The 22559-nt window shown below is 46.2% G+C and overlaps 1 protein-coding gene across 2 annotated transcripts; it reads right to left on the bottom strand.

The window, feature by feature from the left end:
• Positions 1 to 2665: 2665 nt before the first annotated feature.
• Positions 2666 to 22224, bottom strand: WSB2 (WD repeat and SOCS box containing 2). 2 transcript variants are annotated; one of them, XM_006890408.1, is made up of 8 exons: positions 22037 to 22224; positions 13272 to 13516; positions 13053 to 13184; positions 7739 to 7839; positions 4775 to 4947; positions 4098 to 4208; positions 3890 to 3997; positions 2666 to 2838 (listed from the first exon to the last, which is right to left on the bottom strand). In XM_006890408.1, the coding sequence occupies exons 1-8, from the start codon at positions 22222 to 22224 to the stop codon at positions 2676 to 2678; spliced, it is 1221 nt and encodes a 406-aa protein (XP_006890470.1). In that variant the 3' UTR covers positions 2666 to 2675. The 2 variants fall into 2 exon arrangements, with proteins under 2 accessions (XP_006890470.1, XP_006890471.1); XM_006890409.1 differs by lacking the exons at positions 13053 to 13184; positions 13272 to 13516 and having other exon boundaries at positions 22037 to 22207.
• Between the last annotated feature and the right edge of the window lie 335 nt (positions 22225 to 22559).

A 22559-nucleotide genomic window follows, 5' to 3' on the forward strand; every position in this document is an offset into this window, starting at 1 on the left:
GCAGTCCATGGCATGTTCAAGACCCTTCTCCAGCACCACAACTTGAAGGCATCGATGATTCTTCTGTCATCCTTAGTCACTGTCCAACTCTGACGCATAACACGTAATTGAGAAGGCCATGGCCTGGATTAGTCGCACCTTTTTATCTAGACTGACATCATTGCCCTTCAGCACTCTGGAGAGGTCCATGACAACAGCTTTCCCCCATGCAATGTGTCTTTTGATCTCCTGACTGCTGGAGTTAAGTGTTGATTTTCCTTTGGAAGCAAAAATATACAAACCCACTGTTGCTGAGTCAGTTCCAATCCTAGCAAACCTCTGCTATTGAGTTTCCTGGGCTGTGAACCTTCCCAGGGATGACTGCCCATCTTCTGTGGTGCAGCCAATGGATTATTCAAACGGTTAGAGAGTTGCAGGCTTTGGGTTAGTCGCTGCAGACAGGCCACCAGAAATCCCTAAGCCTTTGGTGTGTGCAGCAGAGTCAGGACTGATCCAGAGCTATCCCTCCAGCGGATATTTGCATAGGCAGCAAATTGCACAGGTGACTGCCATCCTTTTCACACAGAGCAGCTGGTGGGTTCGAACCATGTTCTTTAGGGTTTGCAGCATAGCTTCTTATCACTAGGCCACGAGAGCTCCCAAAGTTTCTGGTTAGTGACCTTATAGTATTAATTATCATACCGCCCTCTAGGTAAATGGAAAATCTCCAAAATTAAATTTATACATTTAAACTTGGCACCGTGTCTGCCTCTACTTTAAAGAGGAGTCAGTGAATTTCTGGCAAGACCATTATACTCTTAAAAGACTTGGTTCTCCTACTTTAAAAACTGGACTTTTAATCTCTCCTCATGAAGTAGTGTTACCAGCAGCTTCCTACTTGTAGTGTGGACTCTAAGGAGAAGAAAAAAAATTTTTTAAATTCTGCTTAATTTTAAATATAGCATAGAGCTACCCCTTAAACTGTACCACCAAAGACCAGTGTTTGCACAAAGCTGACTCTTTAACGCAGAGACATATGAAATGAAGCCTGACTGACTGTAAACTCAGAACTGCTGTAAGGACTGGGAATTTTATACAAGTTTAGCAGCTTATTGTAGAGGTTTTGCTGCTGTGTTCTTCACAATTAAGTTTGTATCCCAAGTGTCTTTCCTTAGCCAGATGCAAAGACGCTAGTTTACTCAACTTGTGGTTCTATTCAAGCCCTTTCCACCTCTGGAAACAGATACTAACTATTCCCAAGGAGACTTCCTCTCAGAGGTGGAATTCTCTGGAAAGAGAGACCCCACTCACTCCCAGAAGACTTGTTCCCCGAGGGCACCAACAGTGGCAGATGACTAGCCATCTTGTCTGCCTTGTTTTAAGAAGTGGTTGGGTTGGATTTATTTTTTTCCTCCTTTTTCACAGAACAAAAAAGGAAACAGCCAAAAGCTTTTTAACTGATGTTTTATCCCCCCTTCAATGAAGGTCCTCAGTTTGAAAACAATTCAATAACAGAGGTGGTAGAGGAAGCGCCTCTAACAATCTCAAAACAGAAACCGATCTCTACAGAGAACCCATTAAGAGAGCCGAAGGATACGGTGTCACGTGTCTCTTTAAAATAATTTAAAATATATTAAATCTCCTAAGGCAGATTTTGCTGGAATGAAGCGTCTTGGCTGGGTTAACCTGGCGCCACCGAAGGGGAACAGCGCCCATGAGGAGCTCTTTGCTCGTCGAAGTGAAGGGGGGGGATAGGAGTTGAAACTGGTCAGTCCAACGAGTTCAGCAGCACAGAGAGATCTCACCGATGTGATGACGACACCAAAATCTCCACAAGATTCAAGAGACAGCTCCGAACGGTTTGACACAAGGACTACGGTTTTTAGATAACTGAGAAGAAAAAAACAAAAACAACCACCACAATTGTACCTTAACAGCGGCTGAGAAAAAGAACAAATAAATTAGGATGCAAATCGGCGGCCCACAGCTGCAAAGCCAGTGGCCGCTTCGAAGGTCATGCAATTGAAGAATACATCCTTCTGTCACCTTACACAGGTTGTCCTCTGCTGCCCATGCGCACACACACACCCCACAGTGAGAATGAACAATAGTGTCTTTTTTTATCAGTCCAGAACACACCCACTGATTTCACCTATAATTGGAGACGCTAACATACCAAGCAGCTCCATGAGAATGATGCTGTTGGCCAAAGGGCAGCCGCAGAAAGGACAGGACAGGACAGGCCACCGTCACAGCAACGCTGAGCACAGCACAAAAAAAATTCTCAGCAGGCCCCCACTGTGTTCAAATGAGAAACCCAACGTTGACAGCCATCACCCAGGTGTCGCAGCTTGGCTGACACTCAAGAGAAGGCTCTGACAACCTACTTTGTCACCAAACTACACCAGCCACTGCACTTTACAACTACGAACAGCTCAGCGTTGCATGGACAGGGCTTGAAGGGCAGGGTTCTGCAGCCAATGGAAGGCTGTCCTGTCCCCCTGGTGCCTTGCCCTAGCCAGAGAACCAAGACCCAAGGCTTGTCCATTGGAATCTGGTTTTGCGACATTCTCTTGATCCCAAACAATACTTCCATCCAAGAGCAGCCGTCTGGCCCGTTTTCATGCCAGTTGCGCCTCTGTCAGGAAGACTGCGCCCACCGCCGAGCGAGCGGGGACGACTCCACGGGGGGCCGCTTAGAAAGTCCTGTACGTGAGGAACTCTTTCATTTTCTTGGGGATCGGCAGTGCCAGGACTTGGTATGTGGTCAGGAAACTGCGGAGGGCTTTCCGGCATAAGTGCTTCAGCGACGACAGGACCCTCGGCGCCGTCCAGAACTGGACGTGGCCATCTCTGGTCCTGAAACAAAAGAGGAGCCGGTGAGTGACAGTGTGGACACATCTCCACCGACTTCAGCAGCAGCAGCGAACATGGAGAATGGTGGGCAGCTCTGCCCGGAGACGGCGGGAAGGCCACAGTGCTGAATAATTAAGAAGCCAGGACGCTTTCAACAGAGCATACTCCACCATCACAGACCTTTCCAGATCAGACAAGCTATTAGTTCAAATTTTACCGAGCGAAGAGTGCCACCTGCTGAATTATAAATGCCATCTGTGAGGTGGCCTCTAGTGGCCCTAAATGGTCTCCTATATAAATTCTTAAAAGCGCTGCCTTCTTGTGGACCCAGTCCATTAAGTGGTCGGAACGGCAGGTCGTCAGGCATATTTAGGTCAAAGACTTAGACGAAATGAGCAACCCTGGATAAAAATCACTGGATATTCCACAGATTTCCAAAAGGAAGAGCAAACATGTCTCGGGAAAGGTGGAAACCAGGGTGCTCCTCAGAGACCAGGATGGGGAAACTTCATTTTACAGGAGGGGCCAGTGCTTGGAGAAGGATATGCTGGGCAAGTGGAGGGTCAGGGAGAGGAAGACCCTCAATAAGATGGATTGTCAATGATTGTTAACAAGGGAGCTCTGGTGGCCTAGTGGCAAGAAGCTGTACTGTAATCCCAGAGGCCCGTGGTTCAAATCCACCAGATGCTCTGCTGGAGATGGAGGGACAATCTCCTCCTATACCAATAAGATCTGATTTACCGGTACACACACACAATAGTATTTAAAAAAAAAAACACAGTGATTGTAACAATGGGCTAAAGTGTGTCAGAGATGCTGAGAATGGCATAGGATAGGACAGGGTTCAGAGGGTCGCTATGAGTCATACTCGAGGGCACCAAACAGCAATGACAACAACACTGGCAGAATGGACTGTCAGGATTTTATGTCATGTTGAAGGTATCTTCAAAGGCAAGACTATCTGAGATGCCTCCCCCCCACCCCCCCTGCCGCACAGAGAGACATGGTAAACACAACACACACCACCGCCCATCTGTTGGGTCCCTGCACATACCCTGTGGCGATCACGCCACCATGTGGGAAAAATGTGCAGCAGAGGCCATTGGTCATGGGAGCAAATGCGATTGGCGTTTTCAGTTCCAGTGCCCAGATTCTGAGCAGTCTAGATGTCAAGAGAAAGAAACAGAGAGGCATGTTTACATCAGAGCTGACAGGGACCGGGCCAGAAGACAATGTGGCACTCGGGGTGGGGGGGGGCTCACCTGTCATCTGCCACCGTGGCAAGGTATAGGCCTTCGGGGGAGAAGCACACGGACCTGAGCGAGCTGATGTGGACATCACTGTCATCCATCGGAGGGTCGAGCTGGGTGTGGCTAAGGAGGAAAGACACCCAATGGGAGGCCAGAAGTGACCACCACCCCACCTCCAGGCAGGAGACCCAACCACAAAAAGACTCAACTCTCAACTGAGCCCCTGCTGAAAATATACAACTATACAGCCAGAGAAAAGGGAGCCCAAGGAGGTGCTGGGAGCCTTCCAGGGGGGACCAAAGGCTCTAATTTCCTTACACAAAGTAGGTCAGCCCTCACTGCACTACCACTGTACAACTGTGGTAATTGCAGGACTGCCTCTTATTCACTTCATGAAACAAGAGGCCAAGGGAAACAGCAGACTGGTGATGGTTTTTGGTGAGGGGATCATTCTGAACTTATGAGGACGGTAATCAGTAAGATACTGGGCTCTGGTTTAGAGACTGTGATGAACACTGGAGACCCATGTGCCCCTCTCTCGCTGCCTTAGAGAAGGCAGCTAAGAAATGGCCCCAGACACTGCATTTCCCACCCCACCCACCCCTGGCCATCCTTCCCAGACCCCAGACTCCAAGGGAGATATGCCCATCACCCCACAAGGAAGTCTTCAGCAAGGGTTCAGTCCTTACTGGAGGGACCTCAGCCTTTCGCCAGTGTAAGGGTCCCACATGATCACATTGGTGTCGTAAGATGCGGTGACAAGCAGGGCTGAGTCGGGGGAGAAGTCACAAGAGACCACACTGCCCTGGTGGCCTTCGAGCTTCCGGATGAGTGTGTATGACCTCATGCTCCAGAGAAAGACCTTGGAGAAGCAACGAGACAGGAACCAAGTGTTTAAACCCACACTCCCCTCACCTGTCCCACAGCCCACAGCTAGGTAATACCCAGGGCATCCAGCCCTCCCCTCCCGTTTCTACCGCTCTGTCCAGCGTGCCATCTAGACCACAACAAAGAACAATGTGGACAACGGAATACTATGCAGCACGCAGGAGCAATGATTTTATAAATTATTACCTAACTTGGGAGGGACTGGAGAGCATTATGCTGAGTGAACTAACTCAGTCCCATAAGGATAAATACTGCATAAAACCATTATTGTAGAATGAGTATGAGGATCCAAGGTGGGGTGGAAACAGAGTGATGAGGATGTGTGAGTAGGGAGTAGGCGGGGGAGGATTAATCAGGGAGTTGCACAATTTGATGGGGGTGGGTGAGGGAAATGGGAAGGATCTGGTGTGAAAAGCAATGTATTTGAATTTTGTAAATAAACTAGTATGAAAAATAATGTAAAACAATGTATATGAATGATTGTATGAAACAATGTAAATGGAAGATTGTATAAAACACAATGTATATGAATTAAAAAAATATAAAACTATTATCCTATGTTGGCATTTTAGGTAAATATGGCCAATATTAATGTTAAATTTTATATACTTAATTTGTTCTAGTATTTTACCAGTTATTGTAATGTGCAACAGTACAGTAGTTAGTTGTGATATTATATAAAACTGTATATCAGAGATACCTCACAGAAAATGGCTATCTGTATATGCTTTATTATTGCCTTGTTTTATATATCATGGAAGTACACTGTGCCATGTAAATAAACTCTACTTTTTAATGTCTACATAATAGTTTGAATTCAGAAGAAAGTGGACCAAGGAAATATTTTTTCCTAAAGCATATGAAACTCTTATGACAAACTGTCACTTTCGTCTTTGCAGCAAAAAGTTCTCAGTGACCTATTTTGTGATGTTTCTTTTTTAACTGAAAGATTATTAAATATTAGCATTATTTCTTGCCCATTGCAGCTGATAAAAGAAAAGTATTCCAACTGTTAAAATTTTCATAAATAGAAAGATGTATTATCTAAAAGTCAGTTGAAGGGCTCATAAGGAAAATATTTTATAACTGAGTAATATAAAATATTAAGAGAATTGTCATGGTTCAATAATTATGGTGTGCTAATCTCAAATTTCTTATGTAGAAAAAAAAAGAACAGTGTGGATTCCACAGGTAACAACCCTGAGACCAGTTCACGCAGCCACATTAACCTGGCCACTGTCATGTTTATGGCAACTCGATGCCCTCGGGTGGGTCAGATTGGACCTGCGCTCCACAGGGCCTCAGAGGCTGATTTTTCAGAAGTAGCTTGCTAGGCCTTTCTTTCACAGCACACCTGGGAGACCTCAAAGCTGCAGCCTTCCCAAGAGCAGCCAAGCTTTTGCCAATCTTTGTAAGACCCATAGACTCCGGAGTGCACGCTGAAGTGGAATAAACCATGCCACCCTCAGAAAGAGTGTCAGCTGAAATGTATCCTATAGAGGCTGCAGGGAAGGGACCCTCAAAGCCCTGTTTGCAAAATGGGATGGGTGAGAGAGGAGGGAGGGGAAATCACAGAGATGGCAGTTTGGGAGGTGGAGGAAGGGAGTTAAGGAATTAGGAAAGTTCAAATGGGGACTTGAAAAGATGGAGTAACAGTAGGCACAGATCCAGGTTTACAATAACATAAAACGGGTAGAATGCATCAGGGAGGACCTATGCTAACTGCTATCTTCTCTCTCTACTTAAAATCAAAAGCAGGGGACACAGGTGAGCTCCAGGGCTACCCACAAAGCAGTGGCGCCCTGACTTGTCATTTAAACCCCAGCCCTACCTCGTTTATCATGCCAGCGACATCTGCTCAGAGACCCTAAGTCTGACCCAGCTTTTCAGTCCAAACCTTTCGAGAATCATTAAACAAAAAACCCTGGGATTTGCATTTCTTTCCTTTAAGAGAAACTTAGTTACACCAAGCTCCAAACCACAGATGAATGATTAACCAACTGGGCTAGACCAGACAGCGACTGCTTCCGCAGGTCAGTCGGCACCAAGGACTCAATGCAAACACAAAATGCAAACACAACCTGTTCTCAAATGGGTTTCCAGTCTTCTTAAAAAAACAAAACAAACAAACAAACACTGACAAACCCAGGATTTCAGAGCTAAGGTCAGCATGTAACTATACATTTTCTGATTTGAACTGCAAAGCTTAATGCTTGGTCAAGGGGAGGGTCAATGAAAGGGCAAGGAGCCTTACCAGACAGACAGACAGACTGACAGCAGCTGCAGCAATGGGCTTGGACACAGTGGCTCAGGGCTTTATTCTCTGGTCCATGGGGGGGTGGGGGGGTGGGGGTGTGTGTGTCACTATCAGTAGAAGCCAACTCCCTGGCACCTAACACCCTCCATCAGTTGAAGGGACATTTGCATCCATGATGGGTTGCAAGTTTACAAAGGCTTCAGTTGCTCAGAGGAAAATAAGGTAAAAACACTGTCCCATATTACCCCTCTGTAAAGGGACACAGCCTCCAATGTGGGGAGCGACCTACTTTCAAACACTTTTTCTCTCTCTCTTTTTTTTGGTTCATGTTAAAATGCAAATCAAAAGGGCCCTATGGGAGACAGGCCCCTGGTACCTTCTGTCAGGGCTGGTCTGCAGATAAATGTGAGATGGCCATGTTAACTGAGAGAACACAACTGCCCCATCCCTCCCAGACCTCACAGAGCTAAAGCCACAGAGAAAACAATCCATAACGTCTGGGACTCACAGACTTCTCTCCAGCCGCAGAACACAGCATGCTGCAGTCCGGGGAGACGGAGCAGCAGTACACCCACTGCAGGTGGCCCGATAACACCTGGATCTGTTTACCTGGCAGGAAAACAAACAAAAAAAGAGATGCAAATGGTGAGCCAGCTCTTAAAATGACAGAGCAGAAAAACAGAGGGTTGGCAGTGAATACCCCCCCCCCATAATAAGGACAGTAATCTGCTCCTCTACAAACTGAGACCCCCAAAACCACAACTGTCTCCCGGGACTCACAGCAACCCTGCAGAACAGAACAGAGCTGCCCACCCCTCACAGGGCTTCCAAGAACGGAAACCTTTTTTTATTTAAACAGTTTTTATTATGAATACATTTACGTTGTGTTTCGTTCATATACATTGTGTTCTTCTAGAAAATCCCTCCTTTACAGTCTTTCACACAATCACTCATATACATTGTATCCCATATAATTAATCACTGTTGGTCTTACGTCTATTATCACACTGTCTTTTCAAGTCCTCACTGAATCTTTTCCATTCTTGCACTTCCTCTAATCCATCCTCTAAACGCTGTGAGCCTACTCATTTCCATCCTTCCCCTATTTCCAACCCCTCCTGCCTTCCCCTTCAGAACATTTATACACTTCTTACTAGCTGTTCTTCTATTTTCACAGTAACAGTCTTACGCAGTATCTGTTCTTATGAGACTGAGTTAGTTCACTCAGCATAATGCTCTCTAGAATACAGAGTATTTCACATCATCGTTGTTTCTTGGTGCTGCATGGTATTCCACTGCATGAAGGTACCACAATTTCTCAATCCATTCGTTAGCTGATGGGCATCTGGGCTGTTTCCACATTCCTGCTATTGTGAATAACGCTACTGTGAACACAGGTGTCCATTTCTCCATTCATGTCTCAGTTTTCATTTCCTTAGGATATATTCCTAACAGTACAATAGTTAGGTCATATGGGATATCTATGTATTTTATAGCTTTCTGAGGAAATGCCAAACTGCCTTCCAGAATGGACGAAGATTAGAAATCTTAAAGGAAAACAAGATGGCTTATCTGCTCTCCTGCTGACTTTTTGGGTAGCAGACATGCGCTTTAACTGTGGTTATCACCAGGGTGCCTTTGCTAAAGTCTAAAGCCCAAAGCCCCAAAGCCCCAAAGCCCACTTTTAATGTAGACAAATGTGGTTGAGATTTGTCACTTAAACGTCCCAAACCTACTAAAATAATGTCTGTATCAAACAGCAATGACCACCTGCCATTTCATCAGCAAATCTAGGACTGGGAGGCATATAAATTAGGTGTTCATGGGTCACAGCCAACAGTCTTTTTTTCAGATCTCCACTCTCCAGTGCTCTGAAGCAGCCTTCCCAGAGAAAGGCAGCCTTTGAGACTGGTCCATCATCAATTCTCCCTCCTCTGTAGCAGTTTCCCCATCATCACAAGCATCCAACCCCACGCACTCCTTGGGTGGCTAGGGTGGCAGGGTGAGCAGACAGGGCCAGTAGGGATAGAGTCCTGGAGCCAGACAAAGCCTGGCTTGCTCAGCACGTAATTGGATTTAGTCACTTAATTGCTCCACATCTTTGTTTTTAGAAAAACCAAATAACCATTCATAGGGGAAAAGGATGAACAAATGATGGTCTATCCACACTTTTAATGCAGATGGTTATTAGAGTTACAGACTTTTCAAGGGGTATTCTTTAATGGGGGGGAACAAAGCAACTTGCAGGGAAAATAAACATGAAAATCATGACTCCTGGAGTACATTATGCTGAGTGAAATATCTCAGTCACAAAAGGACAAATACTGCATAACATCACTGTTATAAAACAGGACTGACATAAGGGGTTGAGGGGAGAATACAAAAATGAGTGGATAGATAATAAATACTGCACTGGGGCAGATGAGGAGAAGAACAGTCTGAAAGGAATTTATGATGAGGTAATATGACAACAATCATATGACAAAGGGTGCAGTGGAAAAGTGGACTGGGGAGGGTGGGTGGGAAGGAAAAAAATGTGCAATGAATTAATAAAACTTTTTTTTTAATTCCATATAGATTAAAAAAAAATAATGAGTCCATTTTTCATTTTGCAAAATGAACCCAAATACTTGAATGGAGTGAGACAGAGACAGGGAGACAGAGAAAGAGATAAAGATAGAGCAAGAGAGCTTGTGCGCGCGCACGCGCTTCGAACACCTTCCCTGGAAGATGCACACAGTGAAACATCTCTCCCTCTGAGACGCCTTCCCAGGCAGCAGCCATCCCCACCCTCCCGGCGACCCCAGGACTGAAGGGCAGCCATAATAGCAGGACCAGTTTACAGGACACGTGCTTAAGCTCGTTTCTAAGCAGTCAGGGGAGAGGACCCCTTGTGATTGGGGGATGCTGGGTGAGTTACAGCTCATGCATGAACCCTCTTGAGGTAGTGACCGTGCCTTGTCACCAAGTCTCCACGCCATCATTTCTCCTTTCCACCTGTCCCCAACCTCTCCGCTCCTGACCACTCTGGGGAGAAATGACAAGGGAAAGTAACCGTCTCATCTCTGCAGTACTTTCGCAGAAGCCCTGGTGGTGTTATGATTCAGGTACTTAGCTTTCGAGAAGGTGGGCGGTTCAAACTCAACCAAGGAGAAAAATGTGGCAACTGCTTCCGTCAGGCCCTGGAAAACACTATGGGGCAGCTCTGCTTTATCCCCAGGGTCTCGATAAGTCGCAATCGACTTGATCACAATGGGGTTTGGTCTTAGGTTTCTCTTCCCGTTAAGGATCGAAGTCTATGACATCTCTAATTTCCTTCTGGGTCACTCTTGTACTTAATTCTAACTCCAGACAAATCCCCCCACCCCCCAAAAAAGTTGACCCTTCTCTAGCCTAATTTTGCCTTTCTAAGTACTCCTGTGTTTTTAACAGAAAAGACACAACATTCATTCCTTCCAAGCCTGTTTCTCTCCACCTGGGAGGACTCGGTCCCCCACTGAACATCTGGTAATGGGTGAAGATATTTGGGGCTTGCCCAACAGGAAGTGGTGCTATCGGCATTTCGCTGGTAGAACTCACGGGCAGCGCTCACCACAAAGAACCACCCAGCCCACAACGTCAACAGCGTTGAGGCTGAGAAATCTTGCTCTACATCACGCATTTCCAACAGGGGAAGTATCGTCAAAAGAGGCACAGCTGGGTCCTTGGGGGTTAGAATGGGTTGACCAGTGTTCCCTCAAATATGTGTTATAAATCTTAACCTCGATGCCTGCGGTTCTGATTTTATTTGAGGGTGGGTTATTTATTAGTCTAAATAAACCAAATGAAGGCTTAGGGTGTGACTTAAATGAATCTCTTAGGAGCTGTAACAGAGATTAGAAAAGCAGAGAAGGAGGAAGATGCCAGGCCACATGAAGATGGCTCCTGGGCAGGAACCAGAGTTCAGAGATTAAGAACTTTTCCTCCAGAGCTGACAGAGAGAAGAAGCCCTCCCTAGAACCAGCACCCTGACAGTCAGAAGGGGCCAGTCCTTCGGAAAAGACAACATGTTGGGGAAAGTGGAGGGTCAGAGAAAGAGAGGAAGGCCCTCAAGCAGATGGACTGACGGAGAGACCGCAGCAATGGGCTTGTGCATGTCGGAGACAGTAAGGACGGCTCAGAACAGGGTGGGGCTCAGCTCTCTTATTCACAGAGTCACCAGGAGTCAAAGTTCACTCAATGGCACCTAACAGCAGTCTCCTAACCTGAGAGAAATTGTTTTCAAAGCCACTCACTCACTTGCGTTATAGCAGCAGGAGATCCCTAGGACAAGGGTCAAAATTACATGTATACACACACATATACCTACATATACCTAAAAACATACATGTATATATACATACACACACACACATATTTGTATTGTTGTTAAGTCTGTCGAGTCATAGACAACTCATAATGACCCTATGAACAAAAGACCTGAATACTTGTGTAACTGTCATCGTTTCTGGAAGTTCATAGAGTTTCCGGAGGCAAGCTGTTTTGGAAGTGGATGCCACTCCTGCTTCCAAGCTTGTTTTAATTGGGGAGCTCCACCAAACACTGTTCACAATGGGTAACTATTGTTGCATTTGACACATCAGTGTTACAGTCTTTAGCATCACAGCAACCACAAATTACCTCGGTACAGCAAATGGATATACCAGTGCCATGCCACTTAGAAGAATGTTTGACCAAAAACAATTAAAACCAGGCCTGGGGGCCATAGATTAAAATCACCCACCTTTGACTTGGCAGCATAACTTTATCTATCTACCTACCTATCCATCCATCCATCCATCCATCCATCCATACACACACACACACACACACAGCTCAGGTATACGTTTGGGACATAAACAGATATTAGTGTATCTGAGCATTGAGGAGAAGCCCTGGTGGTACAGCAGTCAGAGCACTGGCTTCTAGTCAAAAGATCAGTGATGTGTTTTTTTAACCCATCAGCAAAGGGAGAAAGATGTGTCAGTCCACTTCCCTAAAGATTTGCAGCCTCGGACACCCCATGGGACAGTTCTGTCACATCAAGTTGCTATGAGTCAGAATCAACGCCCCCCCCACCCCCCACCTCAGCATTAAGTTCTGCTGGTTGTGGTTTTGGTAGTAGTAAAACCTCAGGGGGGTTAGTGATTAAGGAAAAAGGCTCCCTAGGAAGTGATGCTGGGAGGTGGGAAGCAGAGAAACTCTATTCTAGATAAAAAGGACAGAGGTAAAACAGAAGGGGCACTCTGATAGTCCAGTGTGTGGGGACTTGTGCTGGTAACCCCAAGGCTGTGTGTGCTCCTCTGGTGGTTCCAATCCACCTGGGGCTCTGAGGGACAAAGCCAGCCATCCCCTCCCTCAGAAAGCCCACGCTGGGTCAGCCATGAGTCAGTACTGATTTGATGGCAATGAGTGGAAGGGAGTTTTGGTGGCACAGGCTGCTGAGAGCTGCACTGCTAATTCAAAGACTACGCTTCTCTGGCAGTTCAAAGCCACCAGCCACCCCTCGGGAGAGAAAGGCATTTTGCTCCTTCGACATTTATAGCCTTGCAAACCCACTGAAGGAGTAAAAAATGAACTCAACAGCAATGGGAGGGGGAGAGAGAGAAAATGAAGTGACAAATTGTTGTTGTAGTGTACCACCAAGTCAGAACTGACTCATAGCTGACCCGAGAGGCAGTAAATGCAAGGGAAGAGATACTCCATCTTTCTCTCACAAAACAGCAGGTAGATTTGAACTGTGTTCCTTTAGGTTGGCAGCCCAGCCCCTTACCACTGAGCCAGCTAGTCTTTCCGTCACATACCGTGTTTATTCAAGTCCCAGATGCGAAGAGTCTTATCCCGAGATGCGGAAACCAGAATCAAACTGCCACTGGGTGTGAAGCTCAGGTCTCTGACGACATCCTGGTGGCCGGAAAGGTTCAGGAGCAGGAGCCCTGGTGTAGAAGGGACCCTTGGTCAGTGTGAATGGGGGGGGCTCCGTTTAGCCAGATGGGACCCCAAGCTGGCCAGCAGTTACTTACCTGTCTGTACCTCCCAGATCTTGATCTGCCCATCGTTGAGCCCCGTGGCGAGGATCAAGCAGGAGATGTCGGGCACTGGTGGCTGGTGGCGTGCCCAGAGCCTCCGGCTGGGCGGCGAGGGCCACAGGCTGAAGGCCAGACCCCAGACGATCTGACCACAGTCCAGGGTCTTCTCTTTCGGGCTGCCTCGCCCTTTTGGGTCATTCTTGCTGCCTCGGCTTTTGGCTTCAAACCCTTTGGGGATACTGGGGAAAGAAGACACATCTTAATGAGGGAGACCCCCAACAAGATGGATTGACACAGTGACTGTAGCAACGGACCTGAGCACATCTGAGAGGATGAGGATGGAACACTACAGCACAAGGTTCAGATCTGTTGTTTATCGGATCGCTAAGAGCTAGAGGCAACTCGATGGCACCTAACGGCACCGTAACTGGAATGTCAACTAAGCAGGTCAACTAACTTCCCATCCCAAGACTTACAACTCCCAGAGACAAGCCGGTCAGCGGCTGGTGACTTTTCTCATGTGATGCCATGTGACAGAGGTCCAGCCTGGCCCTGGCTCATCCAATCTGTGGAGGCCCTGAAACGGGGTGACCTGCCTTGGAGGCTAACTAGCTCACCGACGCTCCTGGGAGCCGAGCATGTGCTCAGAGAGTTTTCCTGGGCTTTGGTGCAGGGGAGGACAGCATCTCAGACGACAGGTCTGGAATCAGGACAAAGAGGGGCCTGCCTAGCCATGTGCAGCTCTTCTCCTGAGCTCGAGCTTAGAAATCTCCCAAACCCAAACCCCACTCAGTCAGTTCAACTTACAGAGACCCTATAGGACAGAGCAGAACTGCCCCCTGCGATTTCCAAGTCTGTAATCTTTGGGGGGAGAGGAGTTCTGGTGGCCCAGTTGCAAGAAGCTGTGCTGTAATCACAAAGGTACATGGTTCGAGGCCACCAGCTGCTCTGCGGAAGAAGGACGGGCAATCTACTCCCATGTGATTAACCGCCCCTGAAAACCCGCTCGATGGCGAGCTCTGGTGGCTTAGTGGCAGGAAACTGCACTGCAATCCCAGAGGTACGCGGTTCAAATCCCCCAGATGCTCTGCTGAAGAAGGAGGAACAATTGCCTCCTGTACCAGTCAGATCCAATTTGACGGTACCCACATAAAATAAATAAATGAAAACCCGCTGGAGGGTCAGCTAGAGGTCAGTTCCAACTCTATGGTACACAACAACAACAACAATCTTTATGAGAGCACACTTCCACGTCTTTCTCTCTCGGAGAAGCCGGTGCATTCAAACCACCAACCTTTCAGTCAGCACTCGAGCACTTTAACTACTGACCACCGGGACTCCTTCAAAAAGTCCGAAGGAACTGGAGTGGGGGTGGGGGAATTCCCTTCTTGACAATACAGGTTGTTTGGGACCTGTGATATCCCCCTTCACTATGTTTATTTAAGTGAACTGAAGAGGAAGGAGGCCCTTTCATTTGCTTCCCTGAAGTGGCCTGAACCATCTCTGTCCACTTCCTACGGAAGGGGAAACAGAGGCCTAGAGATGGTACATGGTGCCCATTCCTTGAGAGACAGCATTTTGCTAAGTAAAATATTTCAGTCACATAAGGACAAGTAAATACTGTCTAAGGCTGCTATTTTGAAAAGAGTAAAGTGAGTAAGGGAGCTCTGGTGGCCTAGTGGTAAGAAAGTGAGCTGCAATCCCAAAGGTGCACAGTTCGAATCCACCAGCTACTCTGTGGGAGAAGGATGGACAATCCCCTTCCATGTAATTAATTGCCTCTGAAAACCCACTGGAGGGTCAGCTATGGGTTGGTTCTAACTTGACAGCACACAACAACAGTGACATTGTCAGCTGAGTAAGATGTGTACAAATGCTCACAGGGGAAAGGAGAGAAGTGGGGCAGTAAAAGGGGAAGGAAGCAGAGGGAAAAATCACATGGATAGAAGAGGTTAGTTGAGGGAACTGTGGTAGCCTAGTGGCAAGAAACTGAGCTGCAATCCCAAAGGCACACAGTTCAAATCCACCAGATGCTTCACTGGATGAGCAATTTCCTCCTGTACCAGGTGGATCTGACTCCATGGTACACACACAAGAAGAAGGAAAAAAATTAATTTACTGGGTGGAGAGGGCTTGAAATAAAGGTACAGGTTTGATGGAGGCTTGAAAAGATGGGGTGACAAAAGGCAAAGAACAATGGGAATCAATCATATAAAGTACAATGTATACGAATGATTGTCTAAAACACAAAGTACATGTACAAATGTGCATGATGGATGGAGAACAGACTGAGGTTGTTAACAGTTACAGCTTGCCTGGCTCCACAATCAACACTTTGGCACCAGCAGTCAGGAATCGACGAATTGCATTAGGTACATCAGCTGTCAGGGACCTTTCCAGAGTACTGAGAAGCAACATTTGTCAGTCTAGAGATTAAGGTGTGTACTTTGGACATGTGGCCAGGAGAGACTGGTCCTTAGAGAAGGGTACCATGCTCAGAAGGGTGAAGGGACAGTGCAGGAGGGGAAGACCCCAGAAGAGAGGAACTGATACAGTAACTGGGGCAATGAGGGTAGGTATGTCGGAGTCAGTGAGACTGGCTCAGGACAGGGCAGGCTTCAGAGTCATTGTGCATAGGGTTGTTTTGAGTTTCAGGCAACTCAATGACATAACAACAACATGTAAAAAACACAACGTAAAAAACCAATTAAAAAAATGCATGTCCCGCCCACCACACAGCCTTGCAGAAAATGTCTCAAAGACAGGAACACCGTAACAGCCCTGGGGTTCAGCCTGAAGCACAAGTGACTCCTTTTATCAAGGTAAATAATAAACCCATCTTTTCCCCATGACTCTGGTCACTGTCTGGGGGGTGAGGGTGATGAGATTTAAGGAAAACCAAAGTGAAAGCTGACTCTCAACCCCCAAGTTCCCATTCAGGTTCAAAAAAATCCCAGCCTCAATGGCGCACCTCTTTACACACTGTATGTAGTCCCTAAACACCTGTATGTTATATTTGTGTTTTAAAGCATTTTGCTGCTTTACTAGCTATTTTGTAAAGAGGAAGACCCTCAACCCAGGTGGACTGGCACGGTGACTGCTGTAATGGGATGTTGTGTGTTGGGAAGGGTGAGGATGGCCCAGGATAGAACAGGGTTCAGATCTTCTGTTCACAGGATTGTGTCATACTCGACTCAATGGCACCTAACAACAAAAAAGTTTTTTAACAAATTTAGGATTTTCTTTTTAATCTAAAACACTAAAAAGAGGATGTGAAACAATGGTAGGTTCCCTCTGCATTAAAAATCTGTTAACAACGAGGCCCGGCACAGAGTCTGTGTCCTGGGACATTATGTGATCTGGACACTGTACGAGCACTGTATCACAGCCCGAGCCTGTCAGTTTCGTTTTGAAATGAACATCTAGAACTAGATTCAGGCCTCACCAGTGATCATCAACGGAGTAGGAAGGATTAGTTTTTGAGTTTGGTCCCTAATCCATGTCATTAATTTCTCCATATTTGATACAGGTCCCTCAAGTGCAGACATGGTCTATAAGGAGCTCTCGGAATTTTCAATTGCTTCCTCTGGATCTGAAAGTTGGACAATGAGTAAGGAAGACTGATGAAGAGATGTTATTATCAATATGTCAGTATCAATATCCCATGGATTGCCAAAAGCATCTGTCTTTGAAGAAGTGCAATCAGAGTGCTCCTGAGAGGCAAGGATGGGGAAAGTTCGTCTCAATTATTTTGGGCATTTTCTTTGAGCATCTTTTCAAAGGAACCAGTCTCCATGCTGGAAAACAGATAGACATCATACTCAGAAAGGATAGAGTTTTGGCAAAAGACAGGAAGACTCACAATGAGATGATGGGCTGTCAATGAGACGGACTGACACAGTGATGACCAGAGTGGAACTGGACAGGACAGAGATCATGCATGAGGATGGTGCAGGAGAGAGTGAGGTGCAGACGTCTTGTTCACAGGTCAATATGCATCACCGCTGACTTGACAGGATCGTGCAACAACCACAGGGAGCCTGGCAGCTAACCCAAAGACTGGCCAGGAATCAGGAAATCAAAAGACAAACTGCACTGGGAAAATCTGCTGTCAGGGACCTTTCCAGAATACTGAGAAGCAATGATGTCAATCTAGAGACGAAGGTGTGAATGATCCAGTCCATGATCTTTGCAATGCCTTGCTATGGATTAGAGACCTAGACAAAGACTAAGGATGACATTTAAGAATTGATGCCCTCAAGTTGTGGCGCTGAAGTTGAGGAGTCTTGAACATACCATGAACCACCAAGAAAACAAATAGTTCTGTCTTGGAGAGAGTGAAACCAAGTTTCCCCTCAGAGGCTAGGATTTTGAAGCTCCATCTCACATACATTGGGCATGTGGCCAGGAGGGACCGATCCTTGGAGAAGGACATCATGCTCAGAAGGGACAGCGCAGGAGAGGAAGACCCTGGATGAGATGGATTTGATACAGAAACTAGGGCAAAGGGGATTGGTGTGTCAGAGTCAGTGAGACTGGCTCAGGACAGGGCAAGCTTTAGAGTTACTGTACACATAGGGTCACTATGAGTCACAGGCAACATGACAGCATTTCACAACACCACAAAGACTGAGCTTTATGGTGGTAGTTCAAACACACCAAAGGCTCCAAAGGGGATAGACTGGGCAATTTCCTTGCATGCAAATCTGGAAAAGCCCCAGATACTCAACAGACAGTCAGCTATGAGTCCGCTCTGACCTCACAGTAATGAGTAGATTTTGTTTCACGTTTTAGGGGTTTATTTGGGTTGTCCTGTTTCATTCTTTTGTTGGGTTTTGTTGTTGTTTTTGTTTAAGTATTTTCCTTGGCCACAGAGCTGCATCTCTGCCAGTCTAGAGAATTTCTTATTTTCGCTCACCACTGTGACTGTCCAGTGTGACACGTCTACATCATGGCCAACAGTGTCCACCGATTTCTCACGTTTCTGTTATTTAATAACTTTCCAAACTGATCCTCCACCTCCATCTCTTGCTGCTGCTGTCACTAAGCCTCTTGTTCTGGGCGGGATGCACTTTGCAGGAATACTTTCAAAAGAAAAATTAAGCCAAGAAAGAATGCTGGCACACTCAAGAAACGTGCAGTTCACGTGAGTTTGAGTGCTGCTTCCTGTGAGCTAAGGCGCACACTGTTATACAGTAAACTTGTGTGGATAGAAAATACAGCACATACACAAACACAGGCGCTTATTATGACTTTTGAGACATACACATTAAAGGTTAATTTATGTACTGCAGCCTGGAAGGGAGGATGGATCACTTTGGGTACAAGAAGACAAAGATACTTATGTTGCTGCATTCAGGAAGAAGCGGCATTTGCTACATCCTATCCAGGTCTCCCATCAAGACTTTGGAACTGTTACACCCAAATGGAATTAACACTGTATCGAGTCAAAGACATACATGAGATGAGGCGTTACAATCAGTGCATGCCTAGGATCTAAATCATCAAATGGCAAACAATAGCCCTGGCCAGCAAGCTATCTCTATAGATAAAGTTTTACTGGAACACAGCCCCTCCTAGGTTTACTACTGTCTGGGTATTTTCAGGCTGGGATGGCAGGGCTGAGAAATCCCAGCAGAAACTGCAGCCAGAACCCTGTGCAGTCCAGCCCTCAAAGGCTTTATATTTACCATCTGGCTCTTTGAAGGAGAAAAAAAAAAGGAAAGCTTTTCTCAGTTCCTGTTCTAAATGGCCAGATGTGGACCGAAAATACTTTTTCTCTGGCAAAACAATCTGACTGGGACTATGACCAGATTTCAGTAGGGTCTCCTCTTGTGTGGACAGTGCAGACTATCTCTGCTCACTCACACCTGTGCGCACCTGCCTAGCCTGACACAGGCCCCCAGTGCTTCAGAGGGTAACCCAACTCCACCCAATGTCGTTGAGTCAGAATCGGCTCAGAGCTGACCCTCCAGCCAGTTTGCAGAGGCTGAAAATCCTATAGGAGTGTGCCCATCTTTCTCACTTCACAGCGGATGGTGGATTCGAACCGCCTGCCTTTGTGTTGATAGCACAACTCCTTATCCATCAGATGAATCACCAGAGCTCCCTGCTTCCTGGGCAGATGTGCTCAAAGGCACTGCTGGTGCTTTGCGTTCTTTGATTTCTATTTTCATGTTTACTAAGTCGTGCCTATGGCACTAATTTTTTTATTCATTAAAAAGAATTCATATAACCCATCATAATGTCTAATAACACTCTTATTTATGTCCCCTTCATCCAACTTAACCATTCATTTTTGCTCCCCTCTCCCTCCCTTCTCATACCTGTTAATCTTCCAAGACTGATTCTGACTATAAACCTTTTCTTAGCTTTTTTTTCCTTAATTTTTTATTTTATTTTATTATTTTGTGTGTGTGTACCATCAAATCGGATCTGACTGGTACAGGAAGAGATTGCCCCTCCTTCTCCAGCAGAGCATCTGGTGGATTTGAACCGCATACCTCTGGGATTGCAGTGCAGCTTCTTGCCACTAGGCCACCAGGGCTCCCTTTTCCTTAGCGTTTTAAAAAAGTTTTATTTTACTATTTGTGTGTGTGTGTGTACCGTCAAATCTGATCTGACTGGTACAGGAGTTTGCCCCTCCTTTTCCAGCAGAGCATCTGGTGGATTTGAACCGCGTACCTCTGGGATTGCAGTGCAGCATCTTGCCACCAGGCCACCAGAGCTCCCTTCCTTAACCTTTTAATATTAGCCATCTTATAACATCTTATACTTTTAGGAATGATTTACGTTACTCAGCATAATTCGCTCTCGATTCATCCATGCTGTGCTGTATTTCACAGAATATTTATTATTTTTCAGTGATGCATAATACTCCATCATGCTGGCTATTCCCATTTCTATAGTTATCACTCATCCATTTATGGATAGTTGGGTTGTTTCTAACTCTTTGCTGTTATACAATCAACGTGGGTCTGAGTATGCCAGCTTGGGTCACAGTTTATTTCTTTGGGATACGTACCTCATAGTGGGACTGCTGGATCAAATGGTATTTTTACTCTCCACTTTCTAAGGAAGAACACTACACTCTTGGAAAGTCCTGTAACCAACAACAGTAACTCTGAACAACAGATAAGCCAGTTAAAGAGCAGTGAGGTCAAGGAGTCCCAGTGGCACAGTGGTTAAGTGCTCAGTTATTAGCAGAAAGGTTGGTAGTTTGAACCCACCCAGAGGGTCCATAGGAGAAAAGTTTGGAGATCTGCTTCTTTACAATCAATAGACTAGAAAACCCTATTGGACCATTCTACTCTGTCACATGGGATCTCCATAGTCAGAATGAACTTGACAGCACCTAACAAGCAGCCCAAGGTCAAGGATAGAGAAACAATTTGGGTAGAGATAGCAAGAAACGTGACACAACATAAAGAATGCACTCAAGCGTCACTGAACTAAACATGGAATAAATGCTGAAGGAGTTATGTCCTGATATATTTTCCACATAAGGAGGGAAAGAGAGATAATGCAGTTTGGAATCTCCAAAGTTAAACTTGGTTTCATTTTAATTTTTTTTAAAAAGAAACATCTTGGAGCTCTGGTGGCCTAGTGGTAAGAAGCTGCGCTAAAATCCCAAAGGCACGCAGTTCAAATCCATCAGATGCTCCACTGGAGAAGGAGGGGGCAATCTCGTCCTGTGCCAGTCAGATCCAATGCAATAGTACAGAAGGAAAAAAAGGGGAAAAAAAATCTTGATTTCCTGTATTTTTGCCGCAATAGAGGGGGAAAAAATCACAAGTGAACAATGAAACCACCAGATGATTCAAAGAATTCTTTTAGAAAAACCTCAAACCCCAATGACTGATACATTTTAACCAAACTGAATGACATGTGGCTTCTCTTAATAAAGAAGTATTTAAAAAAAAAAAAAACAAAACAAGTTTCACTTGAGAGGAACATGAACTCTTATTTCCCAGGTTCAGACATGTCTCACAGACAAAGCAGGTTCAATTCCAGACTACTGCAATGAAGCGAAGATTATCTCTAAAATCCAGTCAAGCGAAACAATGTGGCTTCCTAGTTTATATGAAAGAAAGTTCCATTTACACTACATACTCATCTACCAAGAGTGTTAAGAGCAGAAGAAAGTATGAAATATTGTGCTGTGTGTACAAGAGTCGGAACTGATCCACAGCTGAGCCCCAGTGGGTTTTCAGAGGCTGTAAATCACACAGGAGGAGACCACGCATCTTTCTCCCATGAAGCAGCTTGTGGATTCGAACTGCGTACCTTACTATAGGCAGCACAGTTCCTTATCACCAAGTCACCCCAATGCCCTGGAAACTCTGTAAGAATGCCCATGATAATGTGACACAGGAAAGTTAATACACCCCGCTGGGAAAATGGCACCGTGACACACAGGGTTGACACAGATCTTGACTTTGTTAAAAACAGCAACATCTGCGAAGGGCAAGGAAGCAAAGGTATGGTCGGGGGCAGAATCAGGGGCTGATCTGTCCTGAACTTTGTTGCTGCTGCGGTTCCTACGTGCTGTAAGGTTACGATGACTCACAGCGGCCCTGTGAACACCAACAACAGATAGGAACTTGAACCTCTCACACACCAAGCTCAAGTCCACCATGGAAGTCACTGTGTCAATCCATTCTGAGGGAGTCATGTAGGAACACCCTCCCCCCGCCCCCAAGTGCCCTTCAAGAAAACACCCATCACTGCATCTAGGGTGAGGGCCCCAGAGTACTTACAACTGCTCCTCCAGCGGCCAGGGGATCAGCTTGACAATGCAGTGTCCTTGAGACCAGGCGAACCAGGAGCCATCTGGGGAGAAGGCGACACTCCACGTCTCACAGCTGGACTTCCAATCAAACTGGTGGGGACGCCCCGGCTTGAGCTCGGCCAGCAGCAGCGGTTCCTCTGGGACAGGGCACAGCATACTTCAAACAAAGCACTTTCACTTCCCGGGAAAGGGAGGAGACGGGCTCCCTGGGCTGCCTGACCACCTCGATGACCAATGACCGAGACACAGGAAAGCCACAGTCTCCCAGGGGCAAAGACTGACACTTGACGGATTCCAAGACAGAGTGGTCATTTCAAGGATCCGGAGCACGACCAGTAGCCAGCGACCACATGCCACTGCGGTTACTCAGTCCTGGCACTCCCAACCACTGCTTAACTGCGACTCAGAGCAACCTTTGTACTGTGAGCCCCGAATGGAGTGGAAGCCTCATTTTCCTGAACGCAGGAAGAGTTAGAAAGCGAAGAGGCACC

The sequence above is a fragment of the Elephantulus edwardii genome, unplaced genomic scaffold (genome assembly GCF_000299155.1).
Source record: "Elephantulus edwardii isolate Elephantulus edwardi_28Jun2011 unplaced genomic scaffold, EleEdw1.0 scaffold00089, whole genome shotgun sequence".
Lineage (NCBI taxonomy): Eukaryota > Metazoa > Chordata > Mammalia > Macroscelidea > Macroscelididae > Elephantulus > Elephantulus edwardii.